This window comes from Caenorhabditis elegans, chromosome III, assembly GCF_000002985.6.
Source record: "Caenorhabditis elegans chromosome III".
Taxonomy (NCBI): domain Eukaryota; kingdom Metazoa; phylum Nematoda; class Chromadorea; order Rhabditida; family Rhabditidae; genus Caenorhabditis; species Caenorhabditis elegans.
In genome coordinates, this window is record NC_003281.10 from 6,522,006 (window position 1) to 6,546,666 (window position 24,661).

A 24,661-nucleotide genomic window follows, 5' to 3' on the forward strand; every position below is an offset into this window, starting at 1 on the left:
ACTACAAAGGTTTTTGAAAAAAAAGGAGGACAATAGTAAAATGAATTGAAAAGCTAGTGTGAAAATACAGACTGAAATTCCAACTTTCATTCTATACTAATTCCAATCAAAAACAGAACCGTTAAATAGTTAATATCAATTGTTTTGAATTTAAATTAGTTTTTTTCAAGAAAAAACCCCTTACAAGTTTAATATCACTTTAAAAGAAATCAAAAATCAATAGAAATAACACAACTTTTTAATTTTCGGTATAAGTTTAAAGTGTCAAACTCCAAATGTCGCATTGTATATTTATAACTACTTCAACTCTAAGCTTAGTCTTCAAAAACCTGTTGAATAGAAAGAATGACGTGTATTTTTAAAGAAAAGATGGAGGTAGTGTTCTATTCTTTTTCAAGCCATCCAGCACCACCTTCTGTTACACATGTTCACACATTTTATGTCAACCAACTTACTTTAAAACAGCAGGAAATTGTGTTTTCCTTCAGATTTATTATTTCCAATTTTTTTTTCAAAAAATTCTAGAAATTCCAGAGAATAATCAAAATGAAGAGACAGAAAAATCAAGAACGATGTGTGACTAAAGACTTCATAAATTATTGACCAACATATTGTTTTCCAGATATTCTTAAAAATCCCACACTAATTCTCGATACTTCTGGTTGTTGGTGAAGCCATAAAAAGTAATATTAAGTAAATTCTAGGAAGGAATACGGAAATGTTGGTGCAGGTAGCCCTAATATTTATTTGTAAAAAATTTAGCAACTTTGAAAAATATGTATTTAAGTTTTTCAATTATTTTTTGGTGAGTTAATAGTTGGTATGAATCAAAAATTGCTTTATTTATCCATATGTGACAAAAAACTGGCGCTTTGAGTATTATCGTACGTCCAAATAGTTTTCAAAGTATTTTCTGATTTTCTGCAATAAAAAATCTTCTAATGTCAGAAAAAAGCCAAACCATAAAAAAGTCAAATTGACAGGAAATTCGAGCCTTCTCCACCCACCCATCAAGCAGTCCTCAATTTTATGTTAATTCATTGGTACTAAATGCGAATGGACACATGTCTATGTATCGAGTTGAAAAGTCACGGAAAACATGGACAATTTTGCGACGGCGGGAAATTGGTTAGAGAATGATGAAAATATGGGGGTGAAAATTAAAACAGATGAAATGAATAGCAGGAAGTATTCCGTTTTTTGAGAGCGAATATATCTTGATTCAAGAAAATAGTTGGGAAAACGAACAGTTGTAATTTTTTTGCCGGTAAGATATACTTTTTTGATTTTTTGGTTATTAATGCACAGTCTTCAGGCGTGCCTGCCTACATACATGCATGTTTCCTATTTTAAACTCTAGTTCAAAATACGCTGTGTTTGTTTGATGTCCGTAGCGCGTAGGTTAACATTTTGAAAACTCAAAAAAAATATTGGAAAACAAAAAAAATTGCAGATGCACTTTGCCAGCAGGCATGTACGCAAAAGCCAGGTACAGTTTCTACAATAAATACTTAATTTGAAAAAGTAGTGTTAATTCAAATTCGCGCGTAAACAAGATCGAGATAATACTGACCAATGAGAAAGCCAGACTTGAACAAGAGGAAGATAGACATTTAAAGATCCGAAACATGGTCGTTTATGACAAGTTTATCTGTTACTTGGTAATTTACCAAATAGCGTATCACAACAAACTACGAGGAAACAAACAAAACAAAAAGTTGAATATTCGTTGGGATAGAGAAAAGTCGTTGATGACGTCGCATCGTCCACAACGATGCGAAAAAAGTTTTATGACACGAAGTGTACTCGAAAGGAAGAAAAAGAAAAGAAGAAGAGCTCTTCGAGGCAAACTCATCTAGGCTTTCGATTTTTATTTCAGAAGTGAGCTCATCCGAATTCATTCTTCGTGTGAAGGAGCTGTTAGACTTCTAAGAAAATGCATTAACCTTCAAACGTTGTGTTATGAGAAATGTTTGAGATTCAGCCGAATCTCAAGTCCAATCTTCCGTTCTAAATTTTTAAACTGTGACACAACAGACATAGTTATTCAGAAATCATTTATTTACATAAATATGAAACTATTTCAATGTTTTCAGTTAATATTGATAATCGGTGAGAAACTTTTTAACACGACTCCCTTTCAAATTCGTTGCAACACATTCATATTCTCCTTTGTCACCAATGGAAGTTGGATCAACTTCCAGATGTGATGAGACGGTGTCTCCATGAATTGAGAACCGAATCTGGATAAGAAAAGTATGATTTTTAAGACTTGATGCATCACAACTCACTGTTCTATTATGATCCGGGTTAACTTCGACTCCGCGATGATACCAAACAATCTGAGGACGTGGATTTCCACTTGATTCACAGAATAATTTCAGTTTATAGCCAAGTCGAAAATCCTGTTTGAAATATGACGACCGACTTATCTTTGGACTTCCCTGAAATTTTGAAGTTTAAATTCATAATTAGTTTTCCAATCGATATGACAATTGAAATTGCAAACGAGAACATCGACAATGCAGTCTTACAACGTTAGTTTTCAAAAGAAATGGGCAGCGATGTATCGCCTATTGGTTAAGTGTGTAAAACAACACCTATAGTTCCTAAATGACTAAATACCATAATAAAACAATTCAAAAAAGGGGCAATTTTGATTACTGTCAGAAAGTGACAATTACTTAGTTTTTGCCACTCATAGTTTTAGAAGTGGACCAAAAAAATTTCCCACGATTTTTCTACTTTAATATTGCTTTAATTATTCGTTTAACCATTGTAGGGATCGGAACATGCAACGTTACTCTGAATTTTCTCAAAAGCTCACATTTTTTAAAAATATTTGCAAATTTGCCAAAAACTGACTGAACATTTTCCAAAATCCAAAAATTTTTGGAGTGTTTTTTTTTGGAGCAGTGAGCCTGCCTACAACGGGCTCTCCACATATAGTCAAACTCACAATAATCGGTGAAATTACTTCTGACCGAACTATTCCCAGCTCAATTAAGTTTACCAAAAAACCAAGTCGGAGTACTGTTCAGTTACTGTGGATATATTACGAAAACAATTAGTAGTCGAAGCTAAATGCAAACTACAACGACTGGTAATTGATTTGCCAACTTTCTAGTAATTTTTCTTCAAATTTCTAGGCAATAGTTTTGCAGAAGACGTGGCAGATAAACAAATACTGAGAAAAACTTGGTTAGGAAGGACAAATGCTCCACACATTTCTTTGCTCATGTCATCCCAGTCTGGAACAATATGCTCAAAAATGTTACAGTTTTTTTGTCCCCATATCAGTTCTGTGAATTTATTGAGCTCAACATCCCCCGGTTTTAACTACACTTCTACCTCCATTTTCGTCTTTCTCTCCGTTTCACCTGTTCCTTATTATCTTTTTTTTTAACTTTTACTCGAGTTGAACTCTTATAGGGTTCGTCTCGTTTTATTTGTTTATTTCTCTTCTTTAAGTTTAAAAAACTCAAATTCAAAAAAAAACCTACATTTGTGTGATCCGTGAAGTCTAAATCTTCTATATGCGAAGATTTCGCATTTATTCCAACTGATAGAAAGCATAAAAGTAGTATGTCGCGAAGTATTCGTAACTCGGAGAACATAGTCGAACGTTTTGCAGAATTATGTCATAATGAGAACTGGAATGAATATGTTAATATACTTGGAAATTTATATGAGTAAAAAACATTCAACAATGACGGAAATAAAGATTGTGCGTTAACATGAAAAGTTCAAAATTGTAAGGAGTTTAATTCAATTTCTTTGTGATTGAAAACTTTTAAGATACATTTTTAATACCATTTTTCTGCTTAAAGGAACCCCTAAATCCGGAAGCACAAGAAACACGTGATTTTTAGAAAAAATTCCTTTTTCTCAACGTTCCTCTTGTTCTGCGAGCTCTGAGCTTTGAAGCCGATTTCATTAGGAAAGAGGTCAAAAAATTGAGTAATGAGGCGTAACACGGAGAGCACAATAGCACAGCAAGGAAGGCTCTCCTTTGAAATGATGTGATCGTTTTGGGATTAATCTTTTGGAATGGTTAGGTTTCGATTAGTTCAGATAAAAACAGTGATGCAAGTTCTAGATAAAATTCCTACAATAGGTTAGGTTTTATTTTTGGATCAGAATCGAAAGCAAACATATTATTTAAATGCTATAAAACCTTTGAAAAAGTTAGGAACTCATAAAATTATGAAAATAGACGTTATTTAAGCGCATCACAGCTTCTTTGAAAATTGTTTTCCTAGCATCAAAACGTCGCCTCGAAAACAAAATGACAATTAGCAAAAACTAAAGTTTTCAGGTCACGAATGGGTTGAAAAGGTTGTTGAAAAGCTAAAAAGGAGAGTGAAAGAAACGGATTTTTCAAAAAAGGGACTTCAGGAGGGAGACTCGATTCAATTTTCCTCCCGTCTATGCCCCTTTCCAAGCCTTTTTTTTCAATTGACATAAAAGTAAGAGTGTTTTTTTTCGATTTCAAAATAAAAAGACCCTGACACGAAATGAAAGGTTCTCGAAACGTCGAAAAATGGGAGAGAGTTAAGCCATGTGGGTTTAGAAGAGTTGTACATAAGTCTGATTTACATATGTTTTGGGGGGTTGGGATTATAGAGTTTGGGGTTTAAAGGAGAAGTTTTATGATTTGAAAAAGAAGGAACATCGAAAAACAGGCAATAAAACAGGAAACAATTCCAGAATATGTCCTGCTTGAAGTATTAAGCATCAATGTAAAACAAAATAGAACGCAATTTTATGTGGGACATTAATTTTTGCAGTTGGATTACCAAAGGGTGCTGTTAGGATATTTTATGGGTCATAAGGAATTTCTAAAGTTGAGCAGACTTTGCAGGAAAGAACACGTAGGATTAATACAACATGGGCCTAACAGTACGTCATCTGGATCACACTTGGTATGCAAGAAATAAGAAATAAAACTTTTAAAATTATGCCAATTGAACCTTTTAACTAATTGTCTCTTGCACAATATTAAAACACCTTAAAAGTTTTTAAAAGTTAGATTTCTTGTTGAAACCCGGTATATGAGCCTCCAAAGTTGAGAAATAAAGTGAGAAAATAATAGGAAACATGACTATTTATCTGTTTATAGTTCATAACTTTTAAGATCATCTAGAATTTTCATGCTAAATTCTAAAAGTTTTACTGTATTCTGAAGAGCTACTCATTAGTTTATCAATTTTTGGGAGTAGATAGAATCCAAAAACCTAGCTGAGGGAGTCATTAGACGTTTACATGAACTTTGAAAAATATAGATTCAGTGAACTCGAGATTTTAAATGAACTAATTACCCTCATACAATTAACTTTCAACTATAATCTTTGACCTGCTAATTTCGCGAAATATGCTCCAAAACATGTTTAAAAAGCAAAAACATTGAGTAAATTTATGCACATTTTCACTGACTGCTTGCTCTGAGCCTTTCTTCCTCGTTCTTCTCCTTCTCTCATCAAAAAGTGACGAGTCGATGACTGCTCCCTCCTTTATGTTTTCTAGGTTCTTTTTTTGGGAGGCTAGAAGGCATTTTGAATATATGGATATATGGGAACTGATCGGAAACTAAGAGGTTTTGGGAAAAATGTATGTGAAGTGGAAGTTGAGCTTTGAACAGCTTTGATCATCACAAAACAGGCTGAAACCGTATTCGAATCATCAATTCACTTTTTGAATCAAATGACAATCATAAAATTTGAAATTTCAGAACAATGTTGAGAACTCATTTTTTCCCAATCATTTGATTTTTCCGATTTTTATAATGGAGTATAGTATACAAAGAATATACAAAACTTTCAGACTTGATTTCTCAAAAAGGATAGTTCTAGAACAAATAGTTCAGACAAGCTACAGTACCTTGTGTTCCGAAAGAACATCTCATCTCCAAACTTTCCATTGTATCTATTTCTGTACTTCTATACATCGTGAGCTCTTCAGAATACAAATACATTGACCATGACTGTCTAGATGTGTAGAATGCACCAAAGTGTTCAAACAAGTCAATACTTGAACGTTCTCGCAAACCGCCCATTTCTAAAGAACACTCATACTTCGCATATTCAGCTTTTATTTTCAAAGTTTTGATTTTATTTCTAATTCAATAGTTTTAAAGTTTTGTTTCCGTCTCCCTCATTTTTTCTAAATATCTTGCCTAATTTTCGAAAAACTTTAGAGTCAAAATATAAAACTTCAAAAATGGGAATGATGTCGTCCAATTTTATAATTTTGATCCCAATTTTACTTTCACTAATTGGAAATGTCATCACACAATTTATAGGATATCCTTATGACTATAGCTCAATGTATTCCGGTAAGTAGATTTCGATATTTTCTGAAAAAAATCGAGTTTAAATTGAGTTTGTAAAATTGGTCTACGGGAATTTTTTGGAACAGGAGAAGGAATAACATAAAATGAAATTTAAAATTTAGAATTCTATTTCCTAAATAAAAAAAACTCTTCATAAAATATTTGTTTCTGCCCTATCACCTTGTTAGCTAGATAGGCTTTTTTCAGATAAACATGAATATTTTCTTAATTTTGGAATGAAAAAATGTGCTGGCTTATGTCAAGTGGAAAAGCTTAAATAAAATATTAACACATGTAAATATCCCAACCGGTTATGCGTTTCTTTTTATCTATTTTTCATGATGAATAAACCAATTAATTAACAAGGTATGAGATATCTCAAATTGAGAACTAACCTGCGGAACTACACAAGAAATACAGTATTTATTTTAATGAAAATATTCTAAAAATCTACATTTTAGAACTAGTAAATATTCTATTTTCAAAGGGCTTAAAAGTTACAGGCGACTAGAGATTTTCTAAATGATAATTACTTTTTATTGAAGCAAAAGAAAAATTTCCAGGTTACTCTGGCTATAACCCAATGATGTCAATGTCGAATACCATGGGATCTATGGGATCCATGGGATCTTTGGGTACTCTTGGATCAATGGGTTCTATGGGAATGAACACAATGGGTATGAATACCGGATTTGGAACTTTTGGAACAGGAATGGAGAGTTTATACGGAGGAGCAACACAACAAGCGTTCGGAGCATATAATCCATATGGGAATGGCTTGTTCAATTTTGGTTCGTTTTTTTTTCTAAGCTGTGGGGTAGGGCGAAGATATTCGAACAATTTAGATAGTGAAATTGTCCCGTGGGACATAGCGAATATTGAATTATTAGACGTAGTAGATGAACGTTTGAAACTTTTTTTGCAAAAAGTTGTATTTTTAGATGATTCATACTCAAAACTTCATAGTATCAGATTCAGAGGACATTAAATTCCAATTAGTTTTTTTGTACAGACACTAAAACATAATATTTGGCCCGCAATTATGTCTCCTTCAAGCGGAAATAAGCGGGCTCTGGTGAGCTAACGGACGTTCAGTGTTATAGTTTTATGTGCATGTATAGAAAATTGAAAGTTGAAAATTGAAAGAAGCTATCAAATGTTTTATTCAAAATTCCAGGAAGCAATGGAATGTTTGGTCAAAACGCATTTGGTACTGGATTCAACAATAATTTGTTCGGAGCAAGCACGAATGGTGAGCTTCCCATCGGATCCTTATTTCTTTTTCTCAGTTCATGACATATTCATGAAAATGAAAGAAAGTGTCAATTATAGGTCTTCTCGGAGGACAACAGCAGCAGCAACTAACCACCAACGCATTTCAAAATTCGCAGCCAATGAGCTTAAACAACGGAAATACAATGAAAGCGTATGGGAGAAGAAGTACTGGTGAACTTTACAATTTTTTGAAATTATCAAATTAATATTAAGAAACTAGAGAAACAACCCGATCTATCTGATCTCTTTTAAATAATTTATTAGAAACAAGGGTTACAATTTCTTGAGAACCTATCAAGAAAAATGGAAATCGGTTTTAAAGCGAAATAAAACACTTATAGGGTGCAAAATATTTGTGCTAACATTTTTATACTTGCGCTATACTAATGGAAGTAATTAAAACTAATACGTACTGAAAATTTCAAAATACTTTGACAATTGTGGATAACTTTATTGATATATTTAATTTATTTGGAGTAATACAAGTGTACAATTCTTTTCATGCTATACCAGATCATACAACTTTTCATTTTAAAACAGCGTTGTCCAAAATGAACTTCCCAAGTCTCTTTCAGTTCGAACAAACTTATCACGAAAAACCAATTTCAGCTCAAAACTTCAACAATAATAATAATAATATGAATAACAATCAAAATCATAATTATGCTCCGACAAGAGCTGGTCAAAATGGAGGATGCAATGGATTCGGTGGCGATTGCCAACAAGGTTGGAACAAAAAGACAAAGAAAGTGTAGGGATTAGCTCACAAGTATCACATTTAACATCAGGATCATCAACTTTTGCTGCATTTCTTATAATTTTTACACGTATACTCTTTTGATGTTTGCACATTTGTACCTTGCACATGTATCTCATGAATAAATTCACTGGAATCGGATTTGTAAAGCAACGTTTACTTATATTATTCATGGGGAATACATAAAAAGATGAATCCTTGTTTAAAAATAGATTAGGAAAACTCAATTTAATTGCCAGTTCAATTCAAATTCTAAATGTATGCACCAATATTCGGTCATTTTTTTATATTGACATGACGATGTGTGTGACGATGTTGCCACGTGGCATACAGATCGTGTGACAAAGATTTATGGCTCATCATTTGATTGAATCGTCCACACTTCTTGCCGACGGTAAAACCAGCTAGTTTTCATGCTAAGATTTCAAACATAAAAAACTTACTAAAAATCAAAAGTAGTGTTTCTACTCATATTTCCACGAGTACAAAAAACACTCCCTAGTTAGTTTACTTTCTGTTGGACACTTGCATCATCTCTCGAATTTATAGTTATATGGTTTCATGCAAACTGTAGGTTTTCTTTGTATTGATGAAATGTCATTGTGTAGTATTTGTATTGAAAACTGTGCTCTCTTCAATTTAAAAATAATTCATTCATTTATTCGTAATATTTAGCATCAAAGGGATAAATATTTCTGCAAAGACATGCCGTGTATGTACCAAGTTTCCCATAGTGTAATAGCGGTGACGGTCTCGATTGTATGTACCAGTTTTCATCGGAGCAATGCGACTGCAAAAGGGAGGGGTGGAGTAGATATGGTCTAGGGCAGAGTTGTTTGGAACGGTATAAATATAAAGGTTTCCATCTCCATTCAGTCATTCTCATTGTCTTCCATCTTGACTTGCCATCTTTCAATTCGGTTTCTCTTCGTTTAATCTTAATTCAACTCCGTTTATTTTTTGTTATTCATTGTTATTTGTTCGTTTTCATCAATTAAATTACCCCTTCATTTCAGAAATTTACGACAAAATGGCTTCCATTAAAAGGCTTCCAATAATTGAAAGCACTGAGAGACAAGTGAAAACTCTAGCTTTCTTGCTCGAAATCGAAGACCAACAAGCATCCCAGATTGCCGTTGACACTTTGCTTCAGTACAATCTACAATTTGAAAAACTTGGTTATGGCGTGTGTTCCAACTGAGATGACCGGACTGCTCATCAGAAAATTTCAAATATCTGAAGAAGCAATGGAAGTTGAGGTAAGGACAATAATATATGTATTTACAGTTTCTACGTTTTTAAATTGCATAGGGATGAAGGCGATTTGGAGGTTGCCGAGTTATCAACCCCAACGAAGGAAGATTACAGCAAGGCTTACTGGCAACTTTTCGAATGCCAGTGGCATTTGCTTTCAAGTGAACATCAGGATGCTGAAGAGTTTACAAGACCACTGGAGATAATAAGAAAATGGCACTCCGTACCACATACCCCAATGCCAACAACAGAAACATTCAATGAGATGAGTGATGGGGAACGAAGAAGATTTAATATTGATCGTGAAAAGAGAAAGAAGGCTTCTAGAAGACTCATCTTTCTCCCAAAACAGGAGTATCCAGAATTGATCTCTGACACTACTTATCACTCTATGAAGTGACTAATAACTTGCTTCTATCCACTTGGCTTGTAAACATTTTTCCTAATAAATTGTTTAAAATAATTGTTATATTGTTTAAAAATTGTGTTGTTCTGATTGTCATCGGCTTTATTTTTCAACTAAAAATAAAGTTGCCTGTAAAACTGTTTTTGGTCGTCCCAAAAATTCCTTTGATTATAACTTTGCTACTTCTAGGCGATGATATCATAAACGTACTTGTTAATACTTTGATCTTCCAACAAATATTTGTTCCGGAAGTATACATCTACTCATTTTACTCACTTTCCCACAGTTTTTGATCTCTCGTTTTTTGCATATTCTCGTGTCATTTTACAAGGAGTAATACGCACGTAGAAACTTTTTAATCTCTACAATTACAGTAATTCATTGCAAAATGTTGCATGCTTGATATAATCAATTGACTTTTTGGCTATTATATTTTATGATATGGTTACCATGGAGTAGAGTTCTTTATGTAGAAATATAAATCATCATAAATTATATTCTTGGAATTTTGTGTTCTCTTTTCATCTAAAAATGCTACAATTTTGTCTTCAAATCTTGTTTTCTTTGATTTGTATTGCTACTTTTATATTTGACATTGCACTTCTAGTTACGGTATCAAAGGAACATGGAAAATTAGGAAGGGCTAAAAATATTCCATTTATGTATATCATATTTATGACGATGACAGGCATCATAGGTAAATTGGCCATATTTCTAATGATGGATGCTTACTGGATTTCTGAAATATTTGGATTTGGCTATGAAACATATAGGAAATATATTGGAAAAGAAGTCACATTATTTTCAACATTTACTTATCTGGTACCTCTGTGCTTGAACTGGTTGATGACTGCACATCGAGTTCTCATTCTGGTATTTCCAGCAAAGAATCATATAATATTTTCAGAGAAGAAGGTCATGATATACTGCCTGGTGATTACGGTAAGTTGAAGATTGTTTATTTATTTATTGAAGAGTTCATCCTATTGCTAAAAACAGCAGAAAACTAAACTAAAAGGCTAATCTTAAAAAAACTCCCTGATGGAAGCCTAAATTTTTTGAATTAGTAGTTTGTTCTTTTTGAAATAGTTGTTCATTACAATCAATATGTTTAAGTGCTTTGTTTCCAGATATGTGTTTTCATTTCCCTGATTATTCCTTACATGTCATATTGCCCCCTTAATTTCGACTCTAGAACCAACATCTTTGTAGCTGCCTGTGATCCAAACCGTCATCCGGTAATCGTTGATTAAAATTTTCAGTTGAAATTTTCATTCTTGTTCAGATAACCACGTTTCAAAACCAATCAACTGTATTTTTTCCGGCCATTGCTATGATTGTTAACATGAGTATTATTTTATGGATGAAGCTATTCAAAAAGTCAACTGGAGCAACTTCTTCAAAATGGGAAAAGACGATCATTCGACAAGCGATTTCTACAGCAATTTACTTGTCTATTTATGAAATTGGTTATCAGTGTATAAGGCAATTTCCAGTAAGTTTAAACTAATTTTTATTCTATTGAGCTAATAATTTCAGGTAGAGTACGCGCGACTTCCACTAGAAGCCCGTACTATAATTCTACAGTTTCGTTTTTGTATTGTGTGTTCTATCAATTTTCTTGTATATTTTGTAGAGGCACGATCAACCAGAGAGCTTCTCATTGGAAAGATCAAGTCTAGATTTTCAGTGTCAAATGGATCGAAAATAACTGTAGTCTCCCGTATCCCAACATTTTAAGTTTTATTTTGTATCAATAAATATTTTAATCAAATGTCAAAGCTTATGTTAGATGAAAATACAAAGAATCACTGCAAGACAGGATAATCGGTGGGGTTCAGGAGTTTCTCCTTGCAAGTTGGCACACACTTTGCACACCGAGCCAAATCGATGCGCACTGAAAATCAAAAAAAAATTCAGTGTTTGAAAGAAGAAAATCTTACATCAAAATGGAATCGTCGCTTACAGTTTTCACATTTTAGAGATTTTTCAAAAGAATCCACGTCTACCAGGCAGATAACACATTCACCATCGGCCAGATCTGAAGGGTCATAATTTAAACATGCTTCTTCCTGAGAGCACAGTGTTTCAGGTGATGTGGATGGCTTTTCATTTCTTGGTTTCGGAACGGGCTTCACGTTTCCTGTCCTCTTTTTCGATTTTTCGATAGTTCTTAGCCAATTTTTTGAGCTTTCTCGCAGACTGTGTTGAAGATAATGGTATATTTGTTCTGGATACGGTTGACATTTCTTTGATTGCAGAACTTCTACTACATTTTTCATCCGGTTAATTCACCCAAAATTCAGGTTGTAATTTATTTTACACTTTCCTGGGTATTTAAATACATATATATGTTTTGATTGGCAGAGTTCTTGATTTAAAATTAGAAAAAATGTTCGCTGTTTTTGCTTGTTAAAAATTAAAAGAAAATCTTGTTGAACAAAAAATTGACGCAAATTAAAATAAGTCAAATATGTTTTATATTCAGAAAACGAGAAGTTACCGGTAACAAATTAGATATGATTGTTCGAGTTTAAAAACGAGAACATGTGTTGCTCAACATTTTCGTAGTCAATTTCGGGTCCATGTGTATCAAATAATTTCAATTCTGAAATTGACGATTCACACGTGGTGCTACTAGAAAGACAGCAAAAAACGTTGGAGGCAATTTTTGTGAGACGAGGGAATCGGCTGGAGTATTTTGACCAAAATTCCAATGGAGAAAGTTCAAAGTCTCTCCAACAAAGTGGCATACTTTGATAGTCATTTAACTCTTGCTCTGGCGTAGGAATTGATGTCGGCGTCTCGTACAATGTTGATCTGAAATTTTTTCACTTAGTTTCTGAAAGTTATCTAGAATTTCTTACTTCACTTGCTTCTGAAAATTTTTCAATATAGATTCTTCTTGTTGTGCGTCCACAGTTCCCAGTTTTTTCACAATAAGTTCTTCTGTCTAAAAAATTAGATCTTTACGAATAGAGTTTCTTATTTGAAAAGTGTTACCTTATTTTTGAACTCTTCTGGCATTGTTCTCATACTTCTTAACCCGGGACAGAGAAATACGGCGAGCAGGTGAACATGTCCAATTTTCTTTTCAATCAGATTATCCACTGCGATTCGAGCAGCCTTTGCAACAACAGCTGATGGCTGAAAAAATTTTTTGAGTTGTATAAATTTAAGATTAGGAAATTTAGAACCACTTTTTAAAAAATTAAAAACGGTTGAGGAAGGCAGCGGGGTTCAATTCCTACTCACCATTATATCATTTTCTCCAACTTTGTCCTCTTCAGTCTTCAAACTCGTTCGCAATTGGAACATAGTTGGTGCGATTTCATGAAGTGACGATTCCTCGAAAACTTTCAAAATTGCCTCAAATTTATTGATGACTTGCAAGGATGATTTCAAGATTGTCAAATGTGAGTTTATCTTTGCGTACAATTCTTTAACAGTTGGATCTTTGATTTTCTCAATCTCTTTCTTCATCGACAGAATATCAGCACAAGTTTGTGAAACCGATGACCATGGAGCAGTGTAGTGATCTGCTGGCAATTTGCTCAACTTGTAGGTGTCCTAAAACTTTCATAATTATTAATTGCTGCTAGAAACTATTAAACCTTCTTTCTCCTCAGAGTAATAGCCAAATAGCAGCACTTATCAACTATTTCAGAAACCAAATGAATCATTTCGAGCTCTTCTTTAGTGAATTTCGCGATATCCTCTTCATCTGGATCCAGACATCTATTCACAGCATTTTCGATTGACTTTTGAGAGCATAGTCGATCTGAATTTGAAACCAAATATTTAATATTCAATTTATTTTTAACTTACAATACTGCAAATAATCTTCATCGATATCTTTCAATTCTGAAAATCCTTCACCAACAACTCTGATATTACGAATTTCTTCTTTGCTCAAACTATATCGTTTTCCCTCCGAAACCAAGAAGCTTGAGAGCTGAAAGAGTGATCATTACAGATAAATTATTTTCGCAGAACCTCACCGAGCTTGCATTTCTGCCAGTGATACTTGGATAAAAGGCAAATGGGACAGATTTCAGTCGAATTGGAGATGCATTTCTATCTACAAACACCAGGAAAACCAGCAAGAAGTTTTCAATTTCTTCTCCAAAATCCACGAAGAAACAAGCGTCATTCTGATTGATGGGTTCCCGAATCTGAAAGAATCATATTTGGCAAATAATGGATGTTATTTTCTTACCATTGCTGCTATTTTACCATAAACGATATCTGCGTCCTTTTCGATTGTTTCTTTGAATAATTCCTCTGTTGGAAAAAGAAGACTTTCAGAGTCAAATATGGGATCCCTGCAAAAAACTTATTTTCAAAAGAATCTAGAAATTTCACGAACGAAATTGCCAGCATCTTTTGAACAAAACTTTTGAATGGTTCTTTACTCAAATTGGCTAAGCTGGTTCCTGAACTGATTGCGTACTCCAACATGGCGGTTCGAAGATTTTTTTGTTTTTCTGGCTCAGGCTTTCGATTGACCCTCCTCGTTCGATTCAGAATACATTTTCCATTTCGGTGAATGCTGAAATTGAAAAGTTTTTGTTTTGAAGTTTTCTGTGTAAATCCATTACGTTTTATGTCCACCTGAAATGGCGCTGATAACTTTCAGACATTTAACACATCTTAACCGATCGATTTCCGCTCCATGTTCGTTAATCAGTACATTGAAATTTTCGCATTTCGGTCTCTGAAAAGAATTATTTTGGATACATATTTTTAGAATAAGAGTTTACCTCTGAATAAAATCCATCACGAATTCCAGATTCAATTTCATCGGCTTTCCGTTTTCGATAACTGTCAGAAAATTTTCCTTTTTTTGTTGTAGTTGCTTCGCTTTCGGATTGAAATGATGCTACAAGAGCTTCAAGATCTAAGTCCGCATCTTCCATCTTCACTTCTAAGTCCATTTCCATCTTGATTTCCTTTTCCATGTTTTACTGCAAAAATATGTACTTTTGTATTTTTAGGCAACGGAAACAAAGAAACACTTCGGAAAAAAGCTAGACACAGAGGAAAATTAGCGGAAAGTCGTATTTTCCAAAAACACAATAATAATATTCAAAATGTAATTAAGCAAGGGTGTGAATAAACATAAACTTGAGGGCGAATATTTTCAAATGTTAAAATCGTGAGTAGAAATAAATAAATCGAAATGAAAAGTCTGAAGAAGTACAACATAACCCGTTGCCCGCCCGACCGGTGGGCGATATGCGGGCAGAGTCAGGGAAACGGGCGAGTGGGGTAACACGATTCAATAGAGACACAGGCATTTAGAGACATTGTATGGTTTTCGCCTCTGTCGGGCGATCGATGCAGAGACGCTGCCCGCTTGGATGATAGACGAGACAAGGGGAAATATGGGAAGGAGGCGACGGGCGAGTGTATTGGGCTGTTGAAGGGCGATGCATGGAGACTCAGAAACAGAGAGAGAAAGAGAGAAGGAAACATAACGAGTGTGTCGTTATAGTGTCGTTTCCTTTGATTACAAATTGAAAAATCACTTTTTGGTTCTGAAAAGCTCAAATAGGAATATTTCTACAGGGTTTTAATGTGAAATTAGAATATTGAAAAACGCGAAATTTATTGTCGAAAATGTTTTCAATTTTTGCTATAATTATGGTTTTTACAATAAGTAATTAAGTTTAGATAAGTGTAAACAAAAAACATTTTAAAATAGAAAAAATGAATCAAAATATTTATCACAGTGTATTTTTTATTCACTTCTACGTTTTTAAAAGAGGTTTCATTCACTCGAAATGGTCTCGCCATGGCGCATACACTGTATTAGTTATTATTTTGCTTGTAAAGTACAATTCCGGGTCCGCAAACTGGAACACATTTCTTTGTGAATAGCATTTCGGTAGATCCCCTGTTTATAGATAAAGTTTGTCAATGCACATGGGAAATGGCAGTTAGAAAGTGGCCAAAGTTGCCGAGAATGCAAATCATATAACGTAAATTTGTTTTTTTTTTGTGAGATTTAAATCATGTTCATAAAATAAGTAACAATGCGAATAAGATTTAAATGGAAAAACCAAAATTTGAAGCAGTGATTGCTAATCATTTCAATGGTGGATAGTCGCTGGGGTTCAACATCAATTTTCTACATGTTGGACATTCTCTTTTTTCGTTGAGCCATTTTGTTGCACACTGAAATAGTTGAGTTATTTAGTTAATTATCGAGTTTACAAAATTTGGGCAATTATGTATTAAAATGAAATCTACCACTTCTTTTCGCGCCAGAAAGTAGGCATTCTCGCGAACTGAAGGTTGAATATACACACCTCACCGTTTTGGATAAATTTTGGTGGATCATTTCCTGATTCTTCGCAACAGTTTTTTACTTTTAAACTGTTGAGTCAGTCGATACAGTTATTCTTGTTTCAATACTCACTTTTGAATGGAAACGCCGTCTACATTCACATTTTATCGTCTCTTTGAAATTGTACATCTCTTCCAAACAAATTGCACATTCAGTGTCGTCCAACTCGGAGCTGGGAGCAGAAACTGTGACCGTATTATTTTTTCCTGGAGACTTTCTGAAATTTCCAACTAATATTCCAGGTTTGTCTGGAAACTTGGCTTTTGAAGATGTGGATGGTTGTTTCTCCTTTTCATTCAAGTACAATCTCATAAATTTATCGGAAATTTTTGGTTCCTCAGGAAGTGGTTCGAGATCCAGTGAGTTTCTTTTAACTTTTTGAATATTCGTTTCAACTGTTTCCAAGTAATTGTCTATGTTGGTTTTGTAGTTCTCAAGCTCCAACAATGCGAATCGTTGGATTTTAGCAGTCCTGGTCAGAGCGATCAGTCTGCAAATTTTACTATTAAAGCACTATTTTCTTCAATAGTTTCTTACTCATGAACCATATTTTCAGCTTCTTTTTTTGAACACCATTTCTATATGAATCTTTTAATTTTTGATATTTCCAGAGTTGTTTTCTGTAGCTACCAGTTTCTGATCCAAAACTAGATGCACCTACAGCATTAGATGTAGATGTTTGTTGTTGATCAAGAAGATTTTGAATCAAATTCTTTTGTTCTTCATTTTGAATTGATAGATGCGCATTTGCCTCAAGCAGCCTTAAATCAAACACATGTATTTGGAAAATTTTAGAAATGTTTTACCGGGTTATCTCCTTCCCTTGTTCCAGTTTTTCTTTGATAAGACTGAAAATGTTAACCTCATTTAGATTTTAATGGAAATTCAAAATTTGAGCTAATCAGCTTACGTAAAACATACCTCCGAAACTAAAAATCACTTACGTTTTTCTCTCATGAACTAGTTTTTGTTTCATAGTCTTATTAGTTGATTCTAATTCAGCTTTGAATTTTGCTACTTCTTCTTGTAGTACACGCGTATTTTGTTTCTCGCTGAAAATGATGATGTTTTTTTTTGCTTGTATAGACTTTAAATGTGCAAAAACCCAGAACATTTAAAGTTTATCACCAAACCTTGTGAGCAGATCATTCAATCTGCCAACTTTATTCAACAAGTCAGGATCCGCTTGCTTTGGTTTTTGAGCAGTATCTGCTTCTCTAAAAAATTTTATAATTTACAATTGTAAGTTGAACGAGCTACTGCTTGTCTTTCACTTACCTTTTCAATTGAGCTTCAAGTTCAGAAACTCTCTCTGAAAGTTGATTCCGTGACTTGGTCACTCTGTAAAAGTGCATCTCAGTTTTGATAATCTAACATTCAACACTCACTTTCCATTAGTTTCTTTAAGCTTCTTTTCGCTTTCAGTAAGTTTTGAGATTTTAGACTTCATTGTCTCATTTTCAGATTGACTGTTTGACAAGGAAATTACTCGTCTGAAAAGGAAGAATTAGGCGAAATATGTACAGAACAACTCACTTTTTCAAGTGTTCAATCTCTTCATTCTTCGAGTTCAGTGTCTTTTTAGAAGCTTCATCTCTTTTTTTGTTCTTTTCTTTTTCCTCTTCTAACGTCTTCAAAATTTTCCTATATTTATCTTCATAGCCCAACATATTTATTTCAAACTCTGCATACTTTTGCTTCGTAGTTGTTATTAGGTCTCCAAATAAGTTCCGGGTCAAAATTGATAACTTTGTTCGCTGTGTATCGATTTTTATGAAACTTTAGGAATTTATGTTATCAACTATGATCTTTCATTTGACAATAGTCACAAAAGTTTTTGGCCACCCCCAGTGTCCTAACTCGGAGCCAATTTTTCCAGGCATTTTTCTGATCTCGCTTCTTTTCAGCTTTGAATTGAGGTTTGTGTGCGGATTTTTCTTTGTTTAGAATACATTATTAGAAAACAAAAAAATTTTGGAAAAAAATCCGTCCAAAAAATTTTTTTTTGGTTGGTCGTCAAAGAATCTTCAAAAAAATTTTGTCGAAAATTCTAGATTTTTCCTACAAAAATGATGTAACCAAGTGTAAATTATTTTTAAACATACAAAACATATCAGTTTAGTTCGATACACTAAAATGATAATAGGAATTATAACTTTTGGATAATTTTTGAGTTTTTTGAATATTTTTTGAGATTCAAATTTCATACTCAAATAATTTTTATGTGTAAAAATAGTTTACACATGGTCACATCATTTTTGTAGGAAAAATCTAGAATTTTCGACAACATTTTTTTGAAGATTCTTTGACGACCAACCAAAAAAAAATTTTTTTAGACGGATTTTTTTCCAAACTTTTGTTGTTTTCTAATAATGTATTCTAAAAAAAGCAAAATCCGCACACAAAGCTCAATTGAAAGCTGAAAAGAAGCGAGATCAGAAAATTGCCTGAAAAAATTGGCTCCGAGTTAGGACACTTGGGGTTCTCAAAAATTTTTGTGACTATTGTCAAATGAAAGATCATAGTTGATAACATGAATTCCCAAAGTTTCATAAAAATCGATACACAGCGAACAAAGTTATGATTTTTGACCCGGAACTTATTTGGAGACCTAATAGTTCTTGTTTAACTTCTTCCAACACGCTTTTCATATTATTCATATAAGTTTTAAACTCTGTACACTCCGAGCAACTTTTTGTATCCTCTTTGTCAATAGCAGTTTTAAAAGTAGACTCAATAATGTTTTCCTTATTGTCTAAATTTTCGGCAGCATTTGAATCTGTTGAACTTTCAGAAAGTTTTTCGGATTCCTTTTCAGCTTTTTCTTCTGTAGCTTCCCCGGGAGCTTCTTCAGGCATGTTTTCTTTTGCCTCTTCAGATTCTAGAAGTAAATCCTTCAGATTAACATTTTGGAAATGCGCATTGCTTTTGTCTGAAAATAAAAGAATTTTTAAACTTTTCATGGAGCAAATCATACTTCTTGAAAACTTGTTCACGACTTCGTCACAATTTAATTATGAACACTCTGAATATAACTTTCAATCACGACCCGAATTTCTAACCGCTACATTTTCGTAATCTACCGTACTCCCGTGTAGGTTTCGATGTGATCGCGGCTAGATATAGAGATCTGGACAAGTTTTGTTAATTTTCACGATATTAATGAAAATCAATATTAAAAATAACTTCATATAGGAATATCCCTTACAGAAATATAAAACAGAACCGAAAAAAAAAAACAAAATCGTATTATACATTTAATTTAATGGTGGATAGTCGGCAGGGTTGAGAAGCAATTTACGGCAAGTTGGACATTCTCTCTTTTCATTAAGCCATTTAGTTGCACACTGAAAATTACAGTTTAGTATATAATATTGAGTAACTCTAAAACTTACTTTCAGATGGAAACGGCGTCTACATTCACATTTGATAGTTTCCTTAAAGTTGGTCATTTCATCCAAACAGATTGCACATTCTGTATCATCCAACTCAGTTGATGGGACAGAAGCCGTAACTATATCTGGCTGACTAAACAGTTTTCTCGGACTCATTGGAACTTGAGATAATCCAGTGGGAGTAATTGATTGTCCTCTAACAGCAGATCCAGAGTGGTGTTGAACATTTCCGCGAGATGAAGTTGATGGCATTGTAGAAATCGAAGAACCTTCAATATGTGTGGAACGAGGGTTTGCAGATGAAGAACTTGAAGACGTCAAAGGTTGTTTTCCCGTCGCATTTCTGTAGAATCTCATGAACTCGTTCGAGAATTTAGGAGCTTCTGGAAGTTGTTCTAGATCTGATGATCCATTATTTTTGATTTTGGGGATATTCATTTCAATTGCTTGCAAATAATAACTTGTCAGTTTCTTGAAGTTTTCCAGCTCACGGTGTGCCATTTGATGAACTCCTAGATCTCTATCCAGAGAAGTTAACCTGAAAAATATTAACAGTTTCAAGCGTCGTCCAGAAATCTAACATACTTCTTAACCATTGCTTCAGCCTTTCTCAATTTCATGCCATCTCTGAATGAGTCCTTGATTTTTTGGTACTTCCAGAGTTGCTGTCTAGAATTTTCTTCATTGTCTGTCATCTGAGTTGATGGCACCGGAAAATCAGATGACGATGGAGCAGTTTGCTGTTTCTCAAGAAGCACTTGTATTAATCGTTTTTGTTCTTCATTTTGAATAGATAACTGTTGATTTGTTTTGAGGAGACTGAAAATTTACTGTTATTGAAACAAAACTAAAAAATAAGTTTACCTGGCATTCTCTGTTTCAAATTTTTTTGTGACATCTCGAAGTCTAAAAATGTTTGTCATTAATTTAAAAAAAAAGAAAAATAACAAACTGTAAATTCTCCATCTCCAAACTCTGTGTTATAACAATATTCATCTCATCTGTTTCAGTTCTCAACTGAGAAATTTCTTTTTCCAATTGCTTTGAAATCGATGTTTCTCTTAAATTTTGTGATCATATCATTTGTTTTTTTTTTGAGAGAATTTGATACAAACCTTTCAATTTCGGTCTTCAATTTAGAGATTTCATTTGCCAAATCAATCGCCTTCTTATGTTCCTTATTAAGATGCTCAACATTTTTCAGCTCACTAAAAAATATTAAAAATAAATATTTTCTGTAAAATATGAAATTCGATTACCTTTTCAATTGAATTTCAAGTTCAGATATCTGGCCTGAAAGCTGGTCCCGTGCCTGTGTCACATCTTTGTTGGAAATGTTCAACTGTTTCTCAAGATCATGATGTTCGGCAATTTTGAACTTTAAAGTCTGATTCTCAGCTTGACAGTTTGATAATGCAGTTGCACGTCTGAAAATATAAGTATTAACTATATAAATCAATTATTTTGAAAGTCACTCACCTTTTCAATGCCTCAAGTTGTTCATTTTTTGAAATCAAAGTTTTTCTTGAAGATTCCAGATGTTTGTTATTCTTTCTTCGTTCATCTTCCAACTGTTTTTCAAAGTTTTTGGTCTTATTATCAGAAGCTACCAACTTTGTCTCAAATTGTTCAGAATTTTGTTGCATGTTTTTCAATTGCTTCTGAACATTTTGCAATACATCTTTTACTGTATACATTTCCATTCTGACGTCACTGCACTCGGAACAATTTTCTGTTTTCTTTTCCAATTGTTGAGGAACAGGAGTTGGGTTAGAAACAGTCTCGGCATCAATTATTAACTTGTGACATATTTGAATAGGGGGTGGTACTAATTGCTTGTCAACTTGCATTGCCGACAGTATACCTTCATAACGGCTTCTAGCTGAAAGTGTTTTTTAAATGATGTATTTCAATTTTAACAACTACCTTTAAGATGTGGGAGCAAACTTTCCGATTTGGATGCAATTCCTATGAAAACGTTGACTGAGTTTCTAAATTTTGGGTAAATTCCTTGTTGAATGTCCGAAGCGACTTCGAGCTAAACTTTAGAAATAAAAAACCGATACTATTTTTCTTAATTCTGACTCACAAATTTGAACCGACTCGAAAAGCAAAATGCTTGAGTTGATTCTAAATGACAAATCAAATCCGACGTTTTTAGGGTGTCTCCATTTTGTGCGATGTTCAAAAGTACTTGATATCCTGCATCAAAGAATTCCACCAATTCTGGGAAAATATCAGACAATCCAATACGAATCAACTCATTTTTCCAATCGTTTTCAGTGAATCTAGCTCCTTCGATACTTCTGATATCTTTGCATGGAACATTTTCCAACATTCTCCAATATTCACATAGTTCCTGTATGATCGTTTCAAGCGCAGTGTTTGTGATGAAGCAGGGGGTTCTCTGAAAAAAAAAATTAAAACTGAAAGTATGCTGCACGTGGTAAACATCTTTTAATGCACATAAACAATATATTTTTGCGTTAAACAAAGTTTTAAACCAAAATTTTGAAGAAAAAACTCACCTCAAATGGTTTTAACCGTGTTTCGAGGATATTCACATAGTCAGTCACAAGATGCCACGTGTCATGTTTAACCTTTTGGAAAATTCTCAAAACACTGATCATTATATGAAAGATGTTGTACAACGCGTGTATGCCTGGTACGCAAAATTCTCCGGAAAGTGTTAAAATAGGGGTGACGTTTTTTGTTTTTATGACTGTGGTTAGAACAAACTGAAAATGAAAATAAATTGATATAAATAGTAAATTCTAATGCATACCTCAATATCATACCAGAGCTCACCAAACTCTCTGAATACATCTTCAAAATTCATTGCATAAAGAATTCCTTCAACATCATCCACATAATCAATTGGAACTCGGTCAGGATAAGCCTGGTTGATTGCCTTGCACAAACTTTTTCCTTTCGTATAATATCACTCTTACTGTAATCGGCTTTTTGTGACGAGTCTAAATTTGAAATAGATGATTTACTGGAAAACCAACTTTAAAAATTAAGACTTAAGATGTGCAGATTGACAGAAATGTATTAGATACTTGAAATATATTTCATGAGGCCACTCGCGAATGTCTTCGTTTAGGAACTCAAATTACAAAACCGCTTATAAGCTCAAACAGTTACAAAAATCGGTCGTGTTCAAACCGGGTATTGTTTTTTTTTGAGCTAAATTGCAATGTTTTGCGTGTAGTTCATTATCGAGAATGTCTATAAACCAACCGTTTCATTATAAGGGAGAAAAACTTCCGGGCGACTGTCAATAAGTTCACGATACTTATTTGTGAGGTAATAATTGACGAATAGTATATCCCCATACAGTTTCGAATATTTTTGTGGATGAAGATGACTAAAACGGTCTCCTAGAAAAAATCGAATGACTTGAAGTTCGTCCGGTTTCCAATCCGAGAAAAACGATTTCCATTGTTTGTAGAGTTTATCCAAACTTGGATTTCTTGATGGTAATTCATATTTTTTTGGGACCGAATCGGTTATCAAGAAACCCTGTAGAAAAATTGATTGAACACTAAATATAATGAAGTTTCAAGTTACCAGAGTTTCGTCAAGAAACTGATCAATTTCACTTTCAATGGAATTCAAAACCTCTCGGGCATTGCTGACAAACTCCATACAACCACTAAGACGCTCTGCTCTGATATTAAGGAATGCCAATGAAATCACAACGTTGTCCATTGGAAAACCCTGAAATAGTTATTTTAGATTTGAATTATGTACATAATTCTCTTTACCCTCGCTTTGAATTCTTCCATTAGATAGTACTGAATATGTTCGAACATATCTTGCTTGGTAGAATACTTTTCTCCTTTCAAGTTGGGTGACATCGGAATTGGAGCCTAAAAAAGTGATCATTGTCTGGATTTTAGTAGTGTGGAACAGTTTGTTTTTTTATTCCCATGCTTTGGTTCAGGAACACGTCACGATCTCGGGCTCGCGGTAATAAAACTTAAATTTCCTACCCAAACTTTTTGAAAAAAGTTATAATTTAAAATTTAGCAAAGCTTAACAATGTTTTCACAGTGAGAAGAAACCGTCACCAGCCCAAAAACAAACTTAAGAGCAAAAGGTCTAACGCAAAATTGGTTGAAACCAAATTTTTTCTCCAAAAATCGAAAAGTTTTTATAAAGTATATATTCTTTCTTGTTGCATTCATTTAAACCGTTATACATTAGAAAGAGAATTAGATTGGCTATAAATCTGATTTTGAATCAAAACGTACACATAACACATCGATCCTTTGTATCCCGAACTTCTTGCGACAAGACGTGAAGCGCATGTGTTCTTCCAGTAAATTCAGAAAAACATCGGCACTTCCATAAATTCCTGAAAATATAAATGTTAGGAAGCACTTTCATAACTTGAACTTACTTAATCGGCTATCAGAATCCAAAAACTCCTTCAACATTTCCTCATTGGAATAATTATTATTTTCGCTTATATCCTCTAAACCAGGCAAGTCTAGGCACTTCACTAGCTGAAAAATATTAAAGTTGAAAAATTAAAAAAAAAACCATAATTACCTCTTAGGGAATATAGTCAATTGCGGCAAGCATAAGTGTACGTTTTGAGTGCTTGGTTTCTCTTGACAGAAAATCATTGTCCATTGTGATCTACATACAAAAAGTCACAATTTTAAATTATACAACATCTTTTTCAAAAAGTTGATGAAAAACGGCAACATTAAATAGTCAATGTATCGTTCAAGAAAGGAAATTTTTTAAAAACTCAAATGATCTACCAAATTTTAACTTAATTCAATGTCAAAAACACTGATAGATCAAAAAGGAGAAAGACAACCGAATCTCGAAAAAAAACTTTAAAAAAGTACTTTTAGCAAAAAAGTGTCAAAAA

The 24,661-nt window shown here is 33.6% G+C and overlaps 5 protein-coding genes and 2 pseudogenes across 7 annotated transcripts; 3 read left to right on the top strand and 4 right to left on the bottom strand.

Moving 5' to 3' along the window:
* Positions 1-2,045: 2,045 nt before the first annotated feature.
* Positions 2,046-3,652, bottom strand: oig-1 (Immunoglobulin domain-containing protein oig-1). Its single transcript, NM_066038.3, has 3 exons — positions 3,504-3,652; positions 2,292-2,444; positions 2,046-2,243 (listed from the first exon to the last, which is right to left on the bottom strand). Exons 1-3 carry the CDS (start codon positions 3,615-3,617, stop codon positions 2,097-2,099), a joined length of 414 nt encoding a protein of 137 aa, NP_498439.1. The 5' UTR covers positions 3,618-3,652; the 3' UTR covers positions 2,046-2,096.
* Positions 3,653-6,196: 2,544 nt separating this feature from the next.
* Positions 6,197-8,512, top strand: pqn-10 (Prion-like-(Q/N-rich)-domain-bearing protein). The gene is made up of 5 exons (NM_001379768.1): positions 6,197-6,334; positions 6,895-7,122; positions 7,509-7,583; positions 7,664-7,771; positions 8,216-8,512. The coding sequence occupies exons 1-5, from the start codon at positions 6,220-6,222 to the stop codon at positions 8,359-8,361; spliced, it is 672 nt and encodes a 223-aa protein (NP_001367476.1). The 5' UTR covers positions 6,197-6,219; the 3' UTR covers positions 8,362-8,512.
* An 881-nt stretch (positions 8,513-9,393) lies between these two features.
* On the top strand, positions 9,394-10,017 carry C09E7.11 (uncharacterized protein; the record flags this gene model as incomplete). The annotated part of the gene is made up of 2 exons (NM_001379769.1): positions 9,394-9,515; positions 9,651-10,017. The coding sequence occupies 2 exons, from the start codon at positions 9,394-9,396 to the stop codon at positions 10,015-10,017; spliced, it is 489 nt and encodes a 162-aa protein (NP_001366798.1).
* A 924-nt stretch (positions 10,018-10,941) lies between these two features.
* Positions 10,942-11,814, top strand: srxa-5 (G_PROTEIN_RECEP_F1_2 domain-containing protein; the record flags this gene model as incomplete). Its single annotated transcript, NM_066040.3, has 4 exons — positions 10,942-10,965; positions 11,154-11,261; positions 11,309-11,518; positions 11,563-11,814. The coding sequence occupies 4 exons, from the start codon at positions 10,942-10,944 to the stop codon at positions 11,761-11,763; spliced, it is 543 nt and encodes a 180-aa protein (NP_498441.2). The 3' UTR covers positions 11,764-11,814.
* Positions 11,815-12,482: 668 nt separating this feature from the next.
* C09E7.4 (HAT C-terminal dimerization domain-containing protein) lies at positions 12,483-14,990 on the bottom strand. The gene is made up of 11 exons (NM_066041.9): positions 14,787-14,990; positions 14,625-14,740; positions 14,393-14,575; positions 14,243-14,348; positions 14,025-14,198; positions 13,852-13,978; positions 13,638-13,804; positions 13,279-13,593; positions 13,027-13,170; positions 12,891-12,976; positions 12,483-12,843 (listed from the first exon to the last, which is right to left on the bottom strand). The coding sequence occupies exons 1-11, from the start codon at positions 14,982-14,984 to the stop codon at positions 12,537-12,539; spliced, it is 1,923 nt and encodes a 640-aa protein (NP_498442.1). The 5' UTR covers positions 14,985-14,990; the 3' UTR covers positions 12,483-12,536.
* A 1,123-nt stretch (positions 14,991-16,113) lies between these two features.
* C09E7.5 lies at positions 16,114-19,233 on the bottom strand (annotated as a pseudogene). Its single transcript has 10 exons — positions 18,994-19,233; positions 17,912-18,084; positions 17,764-17,868; positions 17,654-17,716; positions 17,509-17,592; positions 17,320-17,427; positions 17,182-17,223; positions 16,913-17,136; positions 16,448-16,865; positions 16,114-16,203 (listed from the first exon to the last, which is right to left on the bottom strand). Coding segments are annotated over exons 1-10 (1,547 nt in total).
* A 311-nt stretch (positions 19,234-19,544) lies between these two features.
* On the bottom strand, positions 19,545-24,420 carry C09E7.6 (annotated as a pseudogene). The gene is made up of 18 exons: positions 24,331-24,420; positions 24,179-24,284; positions 24,030-24,133; positions 23,541-23,645; positions 23,344-23,493; positions 23,014-23,295; positions 22,556-22,745; positions 22,299-22,508; positions 21,860-22,177; positions 21,697-21,808; positions 21,250-21,652; positions 21,030-21,197; positions 20,886-20,978; positions 20,723-20,830; positions 20,635-20,676; positions 20,356-20,589; positions 19,771-20,308; positions 19,545-19,722 (listed from the first exon to the last, which is right to left on the bottom strand). Coding segments are annotated over exons 1-18 (3,431 nt in total).
* Positions 24,421-24,661: the final 241 nt, after the last annotated feature.

Bases quoted from the DNA above. Each gene is read 5' to 3' on its own strand.
- oig-1 (NM_066038.3), bottom strand. From the start codon at position 3,617: ATGTTCTCCGAGTTACGAATACTTCGCGACATACTACTTTTATGCTTT. The intron at 2,445-3,503 runs GTAGGTTTTTTT...TCAAAATTTCAG, and splicing joins ACTTCACGGATCACACAAAT to GGAAGTCCAAAGATAAGTCG. The intron at 2,244-2,291 runs GTGAGTTGTGAT...TTTCTTATCCAG, and splicing joins ACCCGGATCATAATAGAACA to ATTCGGTTCTCAATTCATGG.
- pqn-10 (NM_001379768.1), top strand. From the start codon at position 6,220: ATGGGAATGATGTCGTCCAATTTTATAATTTTGATCCCAATTTTACTT. The intron at 7,123-7,508 runs GTTCGTTTTTTT...TCAAAATTCCAG, and splicing joins GAATGGCTTGTTCAATTTTG to GAAGCAATGGAATGTTTGGT. The intron at 7,772-8,215 runs GTACTGGTGAAC...AACCAATTTCAG, and splicing joins GAAAGCGTATGGGAGAAGAA to CTCAAAACTTCAACAATAAT.
- C09E7.4 (NM_066041.9), bottom strand. From the start codon at position 14,984: ATGGAAAAGGAAATCAAGATGGAAATGGACTTAGAAGTGAAGATGGAA. The intron at 14,741-14,786 runs GTAAACTCTTAT...AATTCTTTTCAG, and splicing joins GTGATGGATTTTATTCAGAG to AGACCGAAATGCGAAAATTT. The intron at 14,349-14,392 runs GTTCGTGAAATT...AGTTTTTTGCAG, and splicing joins CAAAAGATGCTGGCAATTTC to GGATCCCATATTTGACTCTG.